This window comes from Chelon labrosus (assembly GCF_963514085.1).
Source record: "Chelon labrosus genome assembly, chromosome: 2".
Classification (NCBI taxonomy): domain Eukaryota; kingdom Metazoa; phylum Chordata; class Actinopteri; order Mugiliformes; family Mugilidae; genus Chelon; species Chelon labrosus.
The window spans coordinates 2,637,292-2,657,251 of record NC_140338.1 but is presented as its reverse complement, the minus strand read 5'-3'; the positions used below and the strand labels follow the sequence as shown (position 1 = coordinate 2,657,251).

Genomic DNA, 19,960 nt, shown 5'->3' with positions numbered 1-19,960 from the left:
TTCCTCATGTTTCCTTGTTCCCTCCCCTTTAGATCTCTACACTGAAGATGGGTGTAACCAGCATGTGGTGAAGTGTGAGAGCTGACAGGCTCCATTCACCGTAGAATCACATGTTGTTCAGATCAGAGCTCAGACTAGTTTCATTTCTAGCAAACAGAAACTCACACAGTCATCGACACTGAGAGGTGAAATGGAGCAGAAAGGAGTTGAGCTGGACAGAGAAACCTTCTCTTGTTCCATCTGTCTGGATCTACTGAAGGAGCCTGTGACTGTTCCCTGTGGACACAGCTACTGCATGAACTGTATTAAAAGCCACTGGGATGAAGAAGACCAGAAGGGAATCCACAGCTGCCCTCAGTGCAGGAAGACTTTCACACCGAGGCCTGTCCTGGACAAAAGCACCATGTTAGCAGAGTTAGTGGAGCAGCTGAAGAAGACTGGACTCCAAGCTGCTCCAGCTGATCACTGCTATGCTGGACCTGAAGATGTGGCCTGTGATGCCTGCACTGGGAGGAAGCTGAAAGCCTTCAAGTCCTGCTTAAACTGTCTGGCCTCTTACTGTGAGAAACACCTCCAACCTCACTATGATGCAGCTCCATTCAAGAAACACAAGCTGGTGGAGCCCTCCAAGAAGCTCCAGGAGAACATCTGCTCTCGTCATGATGAGGTGATGAAGATGTTCTGTCGTACTGATCAGCAGAGTATCTGTTATCTCTGCTCTGTGGATGAACATAAAGGCCACGACACAGTCTCAGCTGCAGCAGAAAGGACTGAGAAGCAGAAGGAGGTGGAGGTGATGCTAGAAAAAATCCAGCAGACAATCCAGGAGACAAAGAAAGATGTGGAGCTGCTTGGACAGGAGCTGAAGGCCATCGCTCACTCTGCTGATAAAACAGTGGAGGACAGTCAGGAGATCTTCGCTGAGATGATCCGTCTCATCCAGAAAAGTAGCTCTGATGTGAAGCAGCTGGTCAGATCCCAGCAGGAAACTGAAGAGAGTCGAGCCAAAGATCTTCAGGAGAAGCTGGAGCAGACGATCACTGAGCTGGAGAGGAAAGGCTCCGAGCTGAAGCAGCTCTTAAACACAGAGGATCACAACCAGTTTCTACACAACTACCCCTCACTGCCACCACCCAGTGAGTCTACACACTCATCCAGCATCAAGATTGGTCCTCGGAGGTACTTTGATGACGTGAAAGCAGCTGTGACAGAGCTCAGAAAGAAACTACAGGACACTCTGAGAGAGACATGGACAAACATCTCACTGACAGTGACTGAAGTGGATGTTTTACTGCCACAACCAGAGCCAAAGACCAGAGATGAATTCTTGAAATATTCATGTCAAATCACACTGGATGCAAACACAGCATACACACAGCTGTTATTATCTGAGAGGAACAGAAAAGTAACATTAATGAAACAACAGTTTTATCTTGATGATCCAGACAGATTCACTGATTGGTATCAGGTCCTGAGTAGAGAGAGTCTGACTGGACGTTGTTACTGGGAGGTGGAGTTGAGAGGAGGAGGAGTTGGTGTAGCAGTCGCATACAAGAATATCAGCAGAGCCGGGAAGTCAGACGAATGTAGATTTGGATTCAATGACAAATCTTGGTCATTACGTTGTTACACAGACAGATATGAATTTTACTACAACAACATCCAAACTCCCGTCTCAGGTCCTGTTTCCTCCAGAGTAGGAGTGTACCTGGATCACAGAGCAGGTATTCTGTCTTTCTACAGCGTCTCTGAAACCATGACTCTCCTCCATCGAGTCCAGACCACATTCACTCAGCCTCTCTATGCTGGACTTCATCTTCTTTTACATGGATCCTCTGCTGAGTTGATTAAAGTCAAATAGACAGAAGTCACTTCAGGGACAGTTGGTTAAAATGTGTCTTTTAGTCTCCAGGTGATTTGGTCTCCATCGTTGTAGCTGAGAGCTCATTGTTGTGTCATGTCTTCACTGCACAGAGATCAGCTGTCAATCACACTTTGTGGGCGGTACTTTGACGTCTCCTGGTTGACGTTGGACTTTGTTTGGGTGGCGCTCCTTCCTGTGTCTGTTTAGCCATGGAGGCTCTCACTGCTCACCATGACTTTGATTCAGCTAAATTGACATTTGTCCACATGAAAATCTAAACTTGTCTGTTCTCTGAACGTCTCACCAACATTTATGTTGATGTGTTTGTATGTTGTTGTTTCTCTTCCGCTGCATGGGCCTCAACAGAGAAATCAGCAGACCTTCCTTTATCACAGAGATTTAGTTCTGACTTTGGAAAGAATGAAATCTACAATTACATTTCCATTGATTGGGTTGGAGACCACATGTTGTTGTTGTTGTTGTTGAAATGGATGAACAGACGAGCTCATGTCAACTGTAGTGATCATGATCATCATCAATCAGGACATCAGTCATTATCTGATTGTACATAGCTGATATTCTGAGTCCAACTAACTGATTGTGTGGATGAAGTGAATCTGTGAATCATGAAATCACTGAACAAGAGTCATTTATCAGACTTTACTAATTTAATGGGAGAACAAACTGAAGCTTCACATGATGAATAAAGCTGCTGTTTGTCACACATGAAGAAATGACCGTCTCCTGTCTTTATTCCAGGATCTCAAACAAAGCCCGTGGAGAAAATGTGGAGCTAATATGAGAGTAGAACTGAGGCAGTTTTCCTCCTGAAACACCACAAAGTACAGAGTTCATGTCTAGAGCAGAAGAACGTTTGTCAGTCAGTCAACTCTCTTCACTGAAACAGCTCGGTCACAGAGAAATGAGCAGACTTTCTGTCACTTGGTGCTTTTTACAACCCAGATTTAGTTTGGGATCTCGGTCGATAAACAGGTTTCATTACGCCAGACTTAAAAACGCTGGAAAGATTCCAAATGAAGTGGGTGAAGTTTGACGGTGAACACGTTTAGTCCTCAGCAACTGAAGGTAGTAGATATGGTGAAGACGTGGACTTGATGATGATTTATGGGACATCTGACTGAACTGTCAGACCAGTGTTAGCTCTGAAAAGCATCCTGACAAATAAGTGGTCATGTGCATCATATGAAATGATTTGCACACTCAGAACAATGAGCTGCCACCAGGGAGCAGTTTGGGAGGTTAGGGGCTTTGCTCAAGTGGAGGAAAGGTGTTGGAATTACAACCATTTTATACATATTCCTTGATTTTCAGCAGGGACTCAAAAGCTCTTTCATGGACGGATGTGAGATATTCCTTCATTACTTCTTCATCAGTTAAGCAGATAAAATGACTGACTTATCTCCCAGTGTGTTACTTGATTTGGAAATTGTTGCTGCAAAGTCAGAAGATGTGTTTAAAGAAGGAGCGCCAGTGAAACTGGGGTTGTAATTCCTCCAGTTTGTATGTGAATATCCTCAAATTAAAGCTGAGAGTCTGCACTTTAATCCCAGATTCATTATAGAACTGTAACTTGAATATGTTCTGATCAACAGGTAAAACAACAGAAACAGTGTCCAGACAGATACGGACACCAGTGGATTTTTTCTGAAAGTGGCCTTTTATCCCACGGGACTTGAACGCACCAGATCATTTCACAGCTTCTAAATGTGATTTGATCTCCCTGATAACATGTGATGAAGTCAAACTGTGGACAAAGTGAGTTGAGGAGCTTTAACCTCCACTACATCCCTGGTTAGCAGGATGAAGGCGCCCTCTTGTGGTCTTCATCATCATCATTTCACTTGTTCACCTGCTGTGACGTTGACTGCAGGAAGACATAAAGAAAGTTGACTGAGCCTTTGGCAGCCTTCAGACTCCATCAGAACAGAGAGATTTACACTCAGAGACACAATGAACATTTACAGTAGCTGAGCTGAGCTACAGTTGAGTTAAAGTGCTTTAGAAGTTGACTTTTGAAAGCCTCAGTAGACGAGGAGAATGGTCTGGTGGGAGGAGGACAGTTTGGAGTTTTAGAGTCAGCACAGAAAGTATGATTATACTGTTGGGACCTCATATATTTCCATGTACACAACATTATCTTCAGAAAACCAAATTCATTTTTTAGTGCTTCTGTTGGCTTCAAGCTACTATTGGTCTTAAAATAGACAGTTTTTAAACGGACACGTTCCTCTTTCAGGCTGCTGACTAGTCACTAGTGATGTGTCTTTCGTGAACGAGTCGACTCTTTGTAGCGAACGGGAAGAGTCGATTCCTGACGAGGAGAGACGAAGCTTCAGCGACTCCTGAGAATCCACGCAGGCAGTGGCGGGAAATATTTTGATGGGCAATCCATGCAGCCAATCACATACGAGGACAGACTAGGATCATACCATTGTGTTAAAAAAAGGGCAGATTCTACAAATCCAGCAAGTGTAGTGGTACAGGCCAGGTAAACACAGAGCGACAGAGAGACGTGGGAGCTGGATTTAAAAGCAAAGGTGTCTGGAAAAAGAGAAGAACTGAGCAAAGAGTGGACATCCAAGTTGAGAGATCTGGTATTAATGAATTCCAACGATATTGACAGCTAAATGAGTCATGGCTTTAGGTTTTAACATGATGTCTATGGTGATTTGCTCCCCTTTGAAGTCAGCCTCAAGCGGTCACTTCATGAACTGCATTTTATTTGCACTTCCCCACTGGCTTCACTGCTCTTTATCTCTTTATACAGTTCCACAGCTGGAGGTTGCCGCTGGGGTTGGCGTTGGTGGCATCTGAAACACAACAGGATAGTTAGTGTTAGTCGCTATTCGTGCATTTTCAATTCAACAATATAAATTAAAAGTGTCTGAAAGAGGAAAACATCAGCTAAACCAAAAAATAAAGATTAAAAAATGTGGTCATATTATCTATCTTTATTTAATTACCAATGATTCTGTATAGAAACAATTGTCATTGCATAAATATATATATTAGTAAAACTACATGCCTTTGAGACATATACTTGTTATGATGTAAATTTAGTCAGACCATCAGCAGGTTGACTGCTGTAGTTTACAGTGAAATATCTTGTCCTGTCAGCATCAGCTGTACTTCTCTGCTAAATAGCAAATGTTAGCACGCTAAGACTCTAAACTAAGATGAACTCACAGCTCCTCTGTGACTGTGATGATTTTGCCGACTGAGCACATCCTTCTTGCATCCTGGTACCGTGTGTTTCCTAAACAACTGAAGCACCAGGACATCCACGAGATGTAAAAGAAAAGATTCATCAGACCAGGACACCTTCGTCTATCGGGATAGTTTATTGTATTCTATCAAGAGGCATAACCTTTGACACAGACATGCACAACTCAAGACATCCCTGCCAGCCTCAGCTGCTCTTCTCTCTAAGCTCTAAAAGATGGTTAGCGTGGCATGTTAACATCATAGCATTGTCATTGGGGGTATATTATAATGCTGGTTTAGAGCCGCTAGCACAGCTTTGTTTTTATGCAGAAGGAGTCACAAGATGGATTTGAGCAGTTGATGTTTTTCACCTGAATCACAGGTTTCCCAGAACTCAACTACCCTCTGGCCCAGCTCCCCCCTCTATGTCACCCGCCTCTTCTATGACCCCAAAGTCCTCCTCTGTGGAGTACTCTAGGGCCAACTGGACCGCTATCTGGTTTGAATTCAGGATATCCATCGTATAAATCAAGGCCTCTTTTGAAGTAGGATGCATCTTCTCCTCTATTTGAATCTTTTCTGTTTCCATAATCAGGTCCCATCTGTGACGGGACAGCTCCTGTGTTAGTGACAACATTTCCATCACATCAAGTAGATTGCTGGTTTTGGTTGTCAGTCTCTTTGTTTGTTGTTTGTTGTTTGGAGTCAGGCTCTTCATCAGAATCTGAAACACAATACTGTGCAACCTGGTTGCTGCCAGAGCAGCTTCTGCACTGCATGTGGTCACTGTTTGATTCTACACAACGGAAAATGTTTTCGAGGCCGAGACCAGTCCCAAGCTTCTGTAGGGCTTCTCTGAGCTGCTCTTCATTAGTGGATGATTGTGGATTAGATGACCTGTATATGTAGCTAAACACAAAAGCATAATGCTCCCTCTTCTTAATGTGATCTAAATATTGGAGAATGTTTTGGGGATGGTTTTCATTGGTACATCTGTGGTAACATGGGGATCCAAGAACATAGAACAGCAACAGATCGTGATCATAGTCATGGTTTCTGTTGATCAAGGTCTCTTCTCTAGAACACGGTACTCTGCATGAACAGGAACTCTGTTTATTTTCTTAACTCTAGCTGCTATGATCCTGCCTTCATTATAAATTTCACCCTTTGTCAACGCCTCCTTCACCGTGGCATCACTCACAGCCCTGAACTCCTGGTTGATGTTGTAAATCTGGTCCGTGTTCTCTTTCTCTGGGACGCTTACTGCCATACTGAACATGTGGTTCTCTTTGTACCTGCAAAGGCAACAGATTAGTATTACTATTAATACTTAGCTGATTCATTGGAGCCTCATTGGATGGAACCATATTTGGTAACTTCAGGGCACATTTTAAAGTGAGGTTGAGAAGCATGTGGTTTACACCCAGTGAAGATCAAAGCAACGTTCTCAGGTCAAATGTGGTCTACACGATCCACCTCTGCATGGATGCTGAGCTCAACTGCTTTATTACAACAAGTTCCTGGGTCTTCACGCGTCGACAGACCTGAGCTGGGCCACAAACACCAGAGCTACTTCATCAGACTGCTCAGACGTCAGCCCCTCACCCAGGCCTACAGAGGACTCACTGAGAGCATTCTCACTAGTGGCATCACGGTGTGGCTTGGAAACACCATCAAGGCTGAGAGAAAAGCTCTTCAACTGGTCATCGAGATTGCAGAGAGGATCATCGGCTCTGACCCGTTCTCCATGGACACACTCTACACCCAGTGCTGCAGGAGAAAGGCCCAGATAATCCTCAGCGACCAACACCATCCAGCTCACTCTCTGCTCAGGTGAAAGGACTCAAGATACAACCTGAGACTCCACAGGCCAGAGAGCATCAGCACTCACGGTTCTACAACAGTTTCTTTCCAGCCACTATAAGGATGAGTCTTCTTACGCCTACAATAACACTCTAGGGTTGAGATTAAGAATTTCCAAGTATTTCAGTGAGTTCGCTATAAATGATTAATGTACACAGTCGACTATGTTAATGGAATCAGAATTGACCGAACAACTTAACGTAATCATATATAAAATGTTCATTTTTAATACTTTGTTGATTTGATTTTCTGTCCTTCTTTTTTATTATTTGACCTCTTTGTATGTTATTATTTGCAGGAAGCGTAAGGAGAGGAAACTGACCTACCTTTTCCAGATCTCATTAACAAGTGTTTCAAGGTTTTCCTGGTTCACAGCAGCAGAAACGTTTCTAGCAAACAGGAACAAGGCTATCGTCACAGACATCCAGGAGAATCTGGTCATCTGAGCACAGGTAATCGGTTTTATGTTTTTTATTCTGCTTAAAGACTAACGCTGATGCTAGCGTACCAGACTAGGCCAAGCTGAACAAACAGATTCAGGCTCGTGGCCGTGCTTACCTTCGTTGCTGCTGTCGGCCAAATCTGATGGTTCAGAAACAGAAACACAGGTGGATTACAAAATGTAAAATAATGTTCAGTAATATTAGTGCTGCTTAACTTTCCCAACATTTGCTGCTGGATGGTGGTTGGTGCTGCAGAAATGACTTTTTACAAATTAGGAAGAAGTTAAAAGACTGTGGTGGATCTTTTCTTGTTTGTGTTGTCGAACAGCATCTTTTTATCTTATCTAGAATATTAACTGCAATGGTTTTTAATCCAAAGTCGCAAGATGGTGCTGCCCGTACCCCCTTGGAAACGTTTGGCAAAAGCAAGGAAGTGGGGATGCTTTGTCCGTATTTATATACAGTCCATGGTCAGAACTGTTTTGGAGGACCTAGACAGTAATAGGGAGGTGGTCATAATATTATGGCTGGGTAAATTTCCCCCCTGTGGGATAAATAAAGGATTATCTTCTCTTATCTAGAATATTAACTGCAGTGATTTTTAACAGGAAGTAAGTCCCAACCTGTCTGCACTGGAACAAAGCCACTGGAGTTACTGGTGAACACAGTGTCTGCTCACAGATGCTGAGGCTTTGTTTTCTGGTTTGATTGCTCAAGTTGCTCTTTCCGAGGTCAACTATGAATCTTGTTGCTCAACAATAGAACGGCAATGAATTACTTCCATTCCCTTCACGTGTGTTAAAATCTAGAGGCTGTTACTCACAAGTGTCGTATGTTTCAGTTTGACACAGACATGCTTCAAATCAGTCGGCAATAAACTGTGTGTAATCTTTAAAAGTTAAATCCTGCTCACCCTTTAAATTCTATCAGAGACACTTTGAGGCTGTTTATGGTTTTAGGTTTCAGTCTGAGACGAAACCAGGTTTATTCCAACATCACTCAGTAAAATGTCATGTTATCAGGGTGTGGCTCTGACTGCCCTCCGGAAATTAAAAACTACATTTTAACTTAATCCAACAGTTATGGAAGTGAGTTACAGCACATGGTAAATATGGTAAAAAACATTTTGAAGAAAGCTGCTGCTTCCTAAATTTGAACTTGATCCTGTGGCCCTTCAAGGTAAAAGCATCCAGGAGGAAAACTGGTTGTGTTGAGAACATTTTGTCGTACGATAAGTTGAACATATATTTAATGAAATTGCTGGTGGTTCCTTTATTCATTCCTGACTCATTCATTTGGTTTAACTGTTAGACCTATAGACCAGTAGCTGTGCGACACAGTGACAAACTCCAGCATACTACGTTATGGAAATAACATCCAAATGCTGGACGCAGGAGGACGGTTGAAAAACCAAAAGCACACAGACTGACGTAGAGAAAAACTCAGGAACCAGAAGGAACAGAGCTCAGAAACAGACGCGTCCAAACGAAGAAGAGATAACTAGTGTGAGGAAAAACGGCAAACAGCAGCACTACATTCCAACTGACGGAGAGACTATACTGGATATATGGACACAGGGTCACTGGCCTCAAGCTGGAGGGCAGTCAGAGCCATACTCTGATAAAATGACATTTTACTGAGTGATGGTGGAATAAACCTGCTCCATAAAACCATAAAACTTTACAACTGCTGACCAGGAAATAACCACAGTCCCTCCTTCTTTGTCACGAGTTTGGATTTATGATGTGACTGTTGAACCAAGTTCAGATCTGCAGCTACTTCGTCCTCTGAAACATTTTCTCTTTTCCTGTTGTGAAGTGAAGCAGTTCCTCCGTGCAGCTCCAAACAAGTAAGTAGGCTCTAACCGTTTGTATTCACTGTAGATTATTTACCTGACTGATGGTAGGTCATTCATTCAGATCAGGAAATCAGATCAAATCAAAAGTTTTCACATTTGCTCCTTTAAACGTTAACGTGGAAAATCTTGCTTGTTCAGCACTAGTTAATAAATGTCAGGATAATAAGAGCAATTTACGTTCTTTCCACGAGCTTCTCCGTCCATATTTGTTTGGATCCATGACAGAAGTAAAGTAGCTGCTGTGTATTTGTAGATTATTGGCTGCTGCACTGAAAAAGGAAACAAAGATGTCCCCATGAAAGCTCCACAGTTGATATTTGAGTCATTAAATACGTGTTAACATGTGTTGCTTTTCATAACTGTGCTCAAACAAACACCTAAATGTGTGGTTTGAAGGTTTTCTTTCCACCAGTCTGATAGAAGACATGTTATAGAAGCAGAAGAGAGCAAAATGTGAAAAGTGACTTGAGCCATGGATAAAAAACATGGATTTAGCCTCTAGTGTCTCCTTAAAGTCTTCAGATCTTCCAGTAATGATCTTCTTCAGTATTTTAGCTGCAGCTTCAGTATCAGTGAGTGTTACTGTGTTTTCAAGTTGAATCTGAATCAACAGTCGACTGACCAATAGACTTCCTGGAACAAGAGTCTGATAACTCCTCCCTCTTCCTGGAGCAGCTCCACTCATATTTCCTCATGTTTCCTTGTTCCCTCCCCTTTAGATCTCTACATTGAAGATGGGTGTAACCAGCATGTGGTGAAGTGTGAGAGCTGACAGGCTCCATTCACTGTAGAATCACATGTTGTTCAGATCAGAGCTCAGACTAGTTTCACTTCAAGCAAGCAGAAACTCACACAGTTGTCGACACTGAGAGGTGAAATGGAGCAGAAAGGAGTTCAGCTGGACAGAGAAACCTTCTCTTGTTCCATCTGTCTGGATCTACTGAAGGATCCTGTGACTGTTCCCTGTGGACACAGCTACTGCATGAACTGTATTAAAAGCCACTGGGATGAAGAAGACCAGAAGGGAATCCACAGCTGCCCTCAGTGCAGTAAGACTTTCACACCGAGGCCTGTCCTGGAGAAAAACACCATGTTAGCAGAGTTAGTGGAGCAGCTGAAGAAGACTGGACTCCAAGCTGCTCCAGCTGATCACTGCTATGCTGGACCTGAAGATGTGGCCTGTGATGTCTGCACTGGGAGGAAGCTGAAAGCCTTCAAGTCCTGTTTAAACTGTCCGGCCTCTTACTGTGAGAAACACCTCCAACCTCACAATGATGCAGCTCCATTAAAGGAACACAAGCTGGTGGAGCCCTCCAAGAAGCTCCAGGAGAACATCTGTTCTCGTCATGATGAGGTGATGAAGATGTTCTGTCGTACTGATCAGCAGAGTATCTGTTATCTCTGCTCTGTGGATGAACATAAAGGCCACGACACAGTCTCAGCTGCAGCAGAAAGGACTGAGAAGCAGAAGGAGGTGGAGGTGATGCTAGAAAAAATCCAGCAGACAATCCAGGAGACAAAGAAAGATGTGGAGCTGCTTGGACAGGAGCTGAAGGCCATCGCTCACTCTGCTGATAAAACAGTGGAGGACAGTCAGGAGATCTTCACTGAGATGATCCGTCTCATCCAGAAAAGTAGCTCTGATGTGAAGCAGCTGGTCAGATCCCAGCAGAAAACTGAAGAGAGTCGAGTCAAAGATCTTCAGGAGAAGCTGGAGCAGAAGATCACTGAGCTGGAGAGGAAAGGCTCCGAGCTGAAGCAGCTCTTAAACACAGAGAATCACAACCAGTTTCTACACAACTACCCCTCACTGCCACCACCCAGTGAGTCTACACACTCATCCAGCATCAAGATTGGTCCTCGGAGGAACTTTGATGACGTGAAAGCAGCTGTGACAGAGCTCAGAAAGAAACTACAGGACACTCTGAGAGAGACATGGACAAACATCTCACTGACAGTGACTGAAGTGGATGTTTTACTGCCACAACCAGAGCCAAAGACCAGAGATGAATTCTTGAAATATTCATGTCAAATCACACTGGATCCAAACACAGCAAACACACAGCTGTTATTATCTGAGGGGAACAGAAAAGTAACAGTAATGAGACAACAGTCTTGTTATGATCATCCAGACAGATTCACTGGTTGGAGGCAGGTCCTGAGTAGAGAGAGTCTGACTGGACGTTGTTACTGGGAGGTGGAGGTGGAGTGGAGAGGACTAGGAGAAATATTTGGAGGAATACTAGGAGGAGTTGGTGTAGCAGTCGCATACAAGAATATCAGCAGAACAGAGGGGTCAGATGAATGTAGATTTGGATTCAATGACATATCTTGGTCATTACGTTGTTACCCAGACAGTTATAAATTTTACTACAACAAAGTCCAAACTCCCGTCTCAGGTCCTGTTTCCTCCAGAGTAGGAGTGTACCTGGATCACAGAGCAGGTATTCTGTCTTTCTACAGTGTCTCTAAAACCATGACTCTCCTCCACAGAGTCCAGACCACATTCACTCAGCCTCTCTATGCTGGACTTCATCTTCTTTATCATGGATCCTCTGCTGAGTTGATTAAAGTCAAATAGACAGAAGTCACTTCAGGGACAGTTGGTTAAAATGTGTCTTTTAGTCTCCAGGTGATTTGGTCTCCATCGTTGTAGCTGAGAGCTCATTGAGAGATCAGCTGTCAATCACACTTTGTGGGCGGTACTTTGACGTCTCCTGGTTTGTTGTTTGGTTGATGTTGGACTTTGTTTGGGTGGCGCTCCTTCCTGTGTCTGTTTAGCCACGGAGGCTCTCACTGCTCACCATGACTTTGATTCAGCTAAAATGACATTTGTCCACGTGAAAATCTAAACTTGTCTGTGCTCTGAACGTCTCCCCAACATTTGTGTTGATGTGTTTGTATGTTGTTGTTTCTCTTCCGCTGCATGGGCCTCAACAGAGAAATCAGCAGACCTTCCTTTATCACAGAGATTTAGTTCTGACTTTGGAAAGAAAGAAATCTACAATTACATTTCCATTGATCGGTTTGGAGACCACATGTTGTTGTTGTCGTTGTTGTTGTTGTTGTTGAAATGGATGAACAGACAAGCTCATGTCTACTGTAGTGATCATGATCATCATCAATCAGGACATCAGTCATTATTTGATTGTACATAGCTGATATTCTGAGTCCAACTAACTGATTGTGTGGATGAAGTGAATCTGTGAATCATGAAATCACTGAACAAGAGGCATTTATCAGACTTTACTGATTTAATGGGAGAACAAACTGAAGCCTCACTTGATGAATAAAGCTTCTGTTTGTCACACATGAAGAAATGACCGTCTCCTGTCTTTATTCCAGGATCTCAAACAAAGTCTTCTCTTCAGTCTGCAGTGACTTTTGACCTTTAACCTCTGATATCAGTCTGTACAGTGGACTTTGTTTCTGTAAATTTACTGATAACAGAACTGAACCTCCCCAGCCAGAGTCTGCACAACTAAAAGAACAATGCCTCATTTCATTCATGTTTCTGCTCCAGAGTGCGTTTGAAAGTTTTAGTCACTGGAATTAAATTTAAATTCGTAAAGAAATCTGCATTTAACGTACAAACTAAAAGTTCCAACCTAAAAATAAAACTCTTGAAGGACTTAAAGACTTATAACAACAGGACAAGAATGTCTGTATTTACGATTATTTATCATAAATCATTCTTGGCAGCAAAATGGAATCAATAATTAACAGTCTGATCAAAACCTGTCGTCTTGATCAGTGTCAATCATTCGAGTGTTTCCCTCAGACAGTCACAAATGAATTTATATATTATTGCCTCTGCATTTATATATTTTAAAAGCACACAGTGACCACTGCATTAGGAACACCAGTGAAAACAGTCTGCCTCAGTCTTTTAAGACTGCCTTAATTAAACCTTTACTTAAAAAACCTTTTCTGGACCCAAATGTTTTAGACAACTATAGACCGAAATCCAACCTTCATTTTATTTCTAACATTCTAGAAAAAGTTGTTGCTAATCAGTTGTGTGACCATTTAAACAGGAATCGTTTGAAGAGTTTCAGTCAGGTTTTAGAGTTCATCGTAAAACGGAAACAGCTCCTCATGGCTTCAGACAATGGACTTGTCTCTATACTCATCCTGTTAGATCTTAGTGCTGCATTTGAATCTATTGATCATAATGTTTTACTACAGAAACTTGAAAGTGAGATCAAAATTAAAGGAACCGCATTAGACTGGTTTGAATCCTATCTGCCAGACAGATTCCAGTTTCTCAACAATGATTCTTCTACTTATCTAAAAGTAAGTTATGGAGTTCCTCAGGGTTCTGTGCTAGGACCGGTACTCTTCCCATTATATATGCTTGCCTTAGGCAATATTATTAGGAAACACTGCATAAATATCCATTGCTATGCAGACGACACCCAGTTATATTGATCCATGAAACCAGACAAAACTAATCAGCTGGTCAAACTCCCAAGCATTGAAGACATAAAGGCCCTAAACGTCTCAGAGATTCATTATCTAGTCAGTTTCTCTGGTTGGGATTATCTTGGCCTCCAGTGCCACCATGAAAAACCTTGGTGTTATATTTGACGAGGAGAACCTTGAACCTTGAACCTCGGATATGTCTTTTAATTCACACATAAAGCAAGTAACCAGTACTGCCTCCTTTCATCTGCGTAATATTGTCAAAATTTGGAACGTCCTGTCTCAGAGTGATGCTGAAAAACTAGTTCATGCATTTGTGTCGTCCAGGATGGATTACTGTAATTCATTACTGTCCAAACAGCTCCAACTGATTCACAATGCTGCAACAAGAGCATTGACGGTAATTAGCAAGAGAGATCATATTACTCCAGTTTTAGCTTCTTTTCACTGGCTCCCTGTCAAATCAGGAACAGAACTCAAACTCTTCCTCCTTGCATACGAGGCCCTTAAAGGCCTAGCTCCATCGTATTTTCAAGACCTCATTGTACAAGGTCATCCCAACAGATCACTTTCCTCTCAAAGTACAGGTTTACTTGTGGTTCCTAGAATTTCAAAAAGTAGACTAGGATGTCCTTTTTTGATCAAGCTTATAGAGCTGGACTAAACCATCCCTTAGTTATGCTGCTATGGGCCTAGGCTGCTGGGGGATGGTGCATTGAGCTCTTATCCTCTAATTTCTTCTCTATTGTTACTCATGCATTGTATGATATCACTGTGTAGCATGTTAACAGCTGTGTGTCCCTCTCTCCATCAAACTATCATGTAACATCATCAGCTATATGTTGTATGCAACATATAGCTGCCGCTCCTGCTGATCACTGCTATGCTGCATCACGATCAGATTCTACATCAATGCTTTAGTCAGATGAATGTTTATATCGTTCCTCCTGCTGCTCTCTTCTCTCTGTTTTCTGTCTCTACCCAGCAGGCCTCAAGCAGATGGGTTCCTCCATATGAGCTTTAGGTTCCGCTCAAGGTGTCTTCCTGTTAAAAGGGAGTTTTTCCTGCCACAGGACGGGTTTTGTAAAGTGTCTTGAGACACATCGTCATTGACGTTATATAAATGAAACTGAATTAATATGTGGGTTAGGGATACATTTAGCAGTTCAAGTTAGGGCTCATAAATCAGGGTTTATAAAGTCTGTAGGTTTTTATGCTTATGACTAAGTTATGGTTCATAAATCTGTCTTATCTGAGTTATCAAAGTGGGTCAGGATTCAGGCTCAGAGTTTTGTAATGACTGCTTTACAGTATTATAACAAACTGGTTTAATAATCCAGATTAGTTCAACTACTTTATTATTCCACCAATAAAACCACTATAATCTGTTTTTAGAAGAAAATGAAAAAGTACAACAACGTTTTAATAATTCCACATTTATTCCTTATAAAGCAGTAAATCCACATCAACAACCAAGTGTACCGGTTTTACAAGAGAGAGAACAGTACCACCTATCGTTGTTGTTCCATAGGTGTAGCCTCATACAAGTGGATTCTAACAGTACCCTTTATTTACCCCCTCCCTACATCAAAAAGGATGTTAGAGCAAGAAGAAAAAGAGAATGCATAAAAATAAGGCTTTTATGAAAACAGTGAATGATAAAATATCTTTTCAACACACAAACCATTCATAATTTCCATATTAGGACAAAATAGAAGAGTTCCCTTCACTACTGCCGACCAGGATATAACCACAGTCCCTCCTTCTTTGTCACGTGTTTAGATTTCTGATGCAACTGTTGGACCAAGTTCAAACCTGTAGCTACTTCGTCCTCTGAAACATTTTCTCTTTTCCTGTTGTGAAGTGAAGCAGTTCCTCCGTGCAGCTCCAAACAAGTAAGTAGGCTCTAACCGTTTGTATTCACTGTAGATTATTTACCTGACTGATGGTAGGTCATTCATTCAGATCAGGAAATCAGATCAAATCAAAAGTTTTCACATTCGCTCCTTTAAACGTTAACGTGGAAAATCTTGCTTGTTCAGCACTAGTTAATAAATGTCAGCATAATAAGAGCAATTTACGTTCTTTCCACGAGCTTCTCCGTCCATATTTGTTTGGATCCATGACAGAAGTAAAGTAGCTGCTGTGTATTTGTAGATTATTGGCTGCTGCACTGAAAAAGGAAACCAAGATGTCCCCATGAAAGCTCCACAGTTGATATTTGAGTCATTAAATACGTGTTAACATGTGCTGGTTTTCATAACTGTGCTCAAACAAACACCTAAATGTGTGGTTTGAAGGTTTTCTTTCCACCAGTCTGATAGAAGACATGTTATAGAAGCAGAAGAGAGCAAAATGTGAAAAGTGACTTGAGCCATGGATAAAAAACATGGATTTAGCCTCTAGTGTCTCCTTAAAGTCTTCAGATCTTCCAGTAATGATCTTCTTCAGTATTTTAGCTGCAGCTTCAGTATCAGTGAGTGTTACTGTGTTTTCAAGTTGAATCTGAATCAACAGTCGACTGACCAATAGACTTCTAATGACTAAAATAAAAGCTGCTTGGAACTGATCTTTTTAGGGGACTGAATTAATCAGCATTAAAAGCTCATCCAGTAGAATTAGTGTGTAACTGTAACATGTCTGTGGCGTCTATGACCATGAATGATGTGGATTTGATTCTGATTTGTTTTGTAGTCTGCTCCTCTTCCTGGAACAAGAGTCTGATAACTCCTCCCTCTTCCTGGAGCAGCTCCACTCATATTTCCTCATGTTTCCTTGTTCCCTCCCCTTTAGATCTCTACATTGAAGATGGGTGTAACCAGCATGTGGTGAAGTGTGAGAGCTGACAGGCTCCATTCACTGTAGAATCACATGTTGTTCAGATCAGAGCTCAGACTAGTTTCACTTCTAGCAAACAGAAACTCACACAGTCGTCGACACTGAGAGGTGAAATGGAGCAGAAAGGAGTTGAGCTGGACAGAGAAACCTTCTCTTGTTCCATCTGTCTGGATCTACTGAAGGATCCTGTGACTGTTCCCTGTGGACACAGCTACTGCATGAACTGTATTAAAAGCCACTGGGATGAAGAAGACCAGAAGGGAATCCACAGCTGCCCTCAGTGCAGGAAGACTTTCACACTGAGGCCTGTCCTGGACAAAAACACCATGTTAGCAGAGTTAGTGGAGCAGCTGAAGAAGACTGGATTCCAAGCCGCTCCAGCTGATCACTGCTATGCTGGATCTGAAGATGTGGCCTGTGATGTCTGCACTGGGAGGAAGCTGAAAGCCTTCAAGTCCTGTTTAAACTGTCCGGCCTCTTACTGTGAGAAACACCTCCAACCTCACTATGACGTAGCACAATTCAAGAAACACAAGCTGGTGGAGCCCTCCAAGAAGCTCCAGGAGAACATCTGCTCTCGTCATGATGAGGTGATGAAGATGTTCTGTCGTACTGATCAGCAGAGTATCTGTTATCTCTGCTCTGTGGATGAACATAAAGGCCACGACACAGTCTCAGCTGCAGCAGAAAGGACTGAGAAGCAGAAGGAGGTGGAGGTGATGCTAGAAAAAATCCAGCAGACAATCCAGGAGACAAAGAAAGATGTGGAGCTGCTTGGACAGGAGCTGAAGACCATCGCTCACTCTGCTGATAAAACAGTGGAGGACAGTCAGGAGATCTTCACTGAGATGATCCGTCTCATCCAGAAAAGTAGCTCTGATGTGAAGCAGCTGGTCAGATCCCAGCAGGAAACTGAAGAGAGTCGAGTCAAAGATCTTCAGGAGAGGCTGGAGCAGCAGATCACTGAACTGGAGAAGAAAGGCTCCGAGCTGAAGCAGCTCTTAAACACAGAGGATCACAAGCAGTTTCTACACAACTACCCCTCACTGCCACCACCCAGTGAGTCTACACACTCATCCAGCATCAAGATTGGTCCTCGGAGGTACTTTGATGACGTGAAAGCAGCTGTGACAGAGCTCAGAAAGAAACTACAGGACACTCTGAGAGAGACATGGACAAACATCTCACTGACAGTGACTGAAGTGGATGTTTTACTGCCACAACCAGAGCCAAAGACCAGAGATGAATTCTTGAAATATTCATGTCAAATCACACTGGATCCAAACACAGCATACACAAAGCTGTTATTATCTGAGGGGAACAGAAAAGTAACAGCAATGAAACAACAACAGTCTTATTCTGATCACCCAGACAGATTTACTGTTTGGTGTCAGGTCCTGAGTAGAGAGAGTCTGACTGGACGTTGTTACTGGGAGGTGGAGTGGAGAGGAAGAGGAGTTGGTGTAGCAGTCACATACAAGAATATCAGTAGAGCAGGGAGGTCAGATGAATGTAAATTTGGATTCAATGACAAATCTTGGTCATTAGGTTGTTTCACAAACAGATATGAATTTTACTACAACAACATCCAAACTCTCCTCTCAGGTCCTCTTTCCTCCACAGTAGGAGTGTACCTGGATCACAGAGCAGGTATTCTGTCTTTCTACAGCGTCTCTGAAACCATGACTCTCCTCCACAGAGTCCAGACCACATTCACTCAGCCTCTCTATGCTGGACTTAGGTTACTTGATTACGGGGTCTCTGCTGAGTTGATTGAAGTCAAATAGACAGAAGTCACTTCAGGGACAGTTGGTTAAAATGTGTCTTTTAGTCTCCAGGTGATTTGGTCTCCATCGTTGTAGCTGAGAGCTCATTGTTGTGTCATGTCTTCACTGCACAGAGATCAGCTGTCAATCACACTTTGTGGGCGGTACTTTGACGTCTCTTGGTTTGTTGTTTGGTTGACGTTGGACTTTGTTTGGGTGGCGCTCCTTCCTGTGTCTGTTTAGCCACGGAGGCTCTCACTGCTCACCATGACTTTGATTCAGCTAAATTGACATTTGTCCACATGAAAATCTAAACTTGTCTGTGCTCTGAACATCTCACCAACATTTGTGTTGATGTGTTTGTATGTTGTTGTTTCTCTTCCGCTGCATGGGCCTCAACAGAGAAATCAGCAGACCTTCCTTTATCACAGAGATTTAGTTCTGACTTTGGAAAGAAAGAAATCTACAATTACATTTCCATTGATTGGTTTGGAGACCACATGTTGTTGTTGTTGTTGTTGTTGTTCAAATGGATGAACAGATGAGCCCTGCGATAGACTGGCGACCTGTCTAGGGTGTACCCCGCCTCTTCCCCGATGACAGCTGGGATAGGCTCCAGCAGGCTTAACAGACTTAACACTGCGACCCTTAACAGGAATAAGCGGGTACAGAAGATGAATGAATGAATGAATGAATGAATGAATAGATAAGCTCATGTCAACTGTAGTGATCATGATCATCATCAATCAGGACATCAGTCATTATTTGATTGTACATAGCTGATATTCTGAGTCCAACTAACTGATTGTGTGGATGACGTGAATCTGTGAATCATGAAATCACTGAACAAGAGTCATTTATCAGACTCTACTGATTTAATGGGAGAACAAACTGAAGCCTCACATGATGAATAAAGCTGCTGTTTGTCACAAATGAAGAAATGACCGTCTCCTGTCTTTAGATAGATAGATAGATAGATAGATAGATAGATACTTTATTAATCCCGAGGAAAATTCAAGCATCCAGTAGCAGTTACAAACATTGAACATAAAATACAAAAGCTATATAAAAAATAGAAAGTGACTAGAAATAAAATGTTTATACAACTATAAACTATGTTAAAAATATAAAGTGACCTGTTAGAAATATAAATATAAAGTGACCTGTTAGAACTATAAATATAAAGTGACCAGTAGAAGTAGAAGGTTTTTTTTTTTTTTTTTATAAATATGAGAGCTACAAATGGGAAAAAATGAATGAAAATCACAGTCACCAGATGTAGCAGAGGTAGACAGACATGGTAAATGACAGAGTGTCCAGTAAGTAGGTACAAAAGATTTGTCCATTATTCCAGGATCTCAAACAAAGCCCGTGGAGAAAATGTGGAGCTAATATGAGAGCAGAACTGAGGCAGTTTTTGACTATTTGAAGAAAGCTGCTACTTCCTAAATTTGAACTTGATCCTGTGGCCCTTGAAGGTAAAAGCATCCATATGCTATACTGCAGCCTGACACCAGGGGGAGCTCTACTTGCTTTTTCTTCACTTTTAAGGAGCAGTTCCACATCCATCTTTATACAGTCCATCTGTCAAATCATATCATCCGTCAAATATTCAGGTTAATACTTTTTTTAAAACCTTTTTTTATACAGTACATCATCATGTAGCAGCACTGATGCT

The 19,960-nt window shown here is 42.2% G+C and overlaps 2 protein-coding genes across 2 annotated transcripts; both read left to right on the top strand.

The window, feature by feature from the left end:
* The first annotated feature begins 34 nt into the window (after positions 1–34).
* Positions 35–16,620, top strand: LOC311503040 (tripartite motif-containing protein 16-like). The gene is made up of 3 exons (XM_084565540.1): positions 35–7,078; positions 7,251–7,404; positions 15,461–16,620. The coding sequence occupies exon 1, from the start codon at positions 191–193 to the stop codon at positions 1,859–1,861; it is 1,671 nt and encodes a 556-aa protein (XP_084421666.1). The 5' UTR covers positions 35–190; the 3' UTR covers positions 1,862–7,078; positions 7,251–7,404; positions 15,461–16,620.
* Positions 7,418–19,299, top strand: LOC311506277 (uncharacterized protein). The gene is made up of 3 exons (XM_084570172.1): positions 7,418–9,244; positions 9,973–11,825; positions 16,531–19,299. The coding sequence occupies exons 2-3, from the start codon at positions 10,131–10,133 to the stop codon at positions 18,301–18,303; spliced, it is 3,468 nt and encodes a 1,155-aa protein (XP_084426298.1). The 5' UTR covers positions 7,418–9,244; positions 9,973–10,130; the 3' UTR covers positions 18,304–19,299.
* Positions 19,300–19,960: the final 661 nt, after the last annotated feature.

What these genes read in the sequence shown, in the direction of transcription:
- LOC311503040 (XM_084565540.1), top strand. Translation starts at nt 191, where the DNA reads ATGGAGCAGAAAGGAGTTGAGCTGGACAGAGAAACCTTCTCTTGTTCC.
- LOC311506277 (XM_084570172.1), top strand. Translation starts at nt 10,131, where the DNA reads ATGGAGCAGAAAGGAGTTCAGCTGGACAGAGAAACCTTCTCTTGTTCC. An exon ending in CCTCTGCTGAGTTGATTAAA is followed by an intron (nt 11,826 to 16,530) that starts GTCAAATAGACA and finishes AGCTGACAGGCT; the next exon opens with CCATTCACTGTAGAATCACA.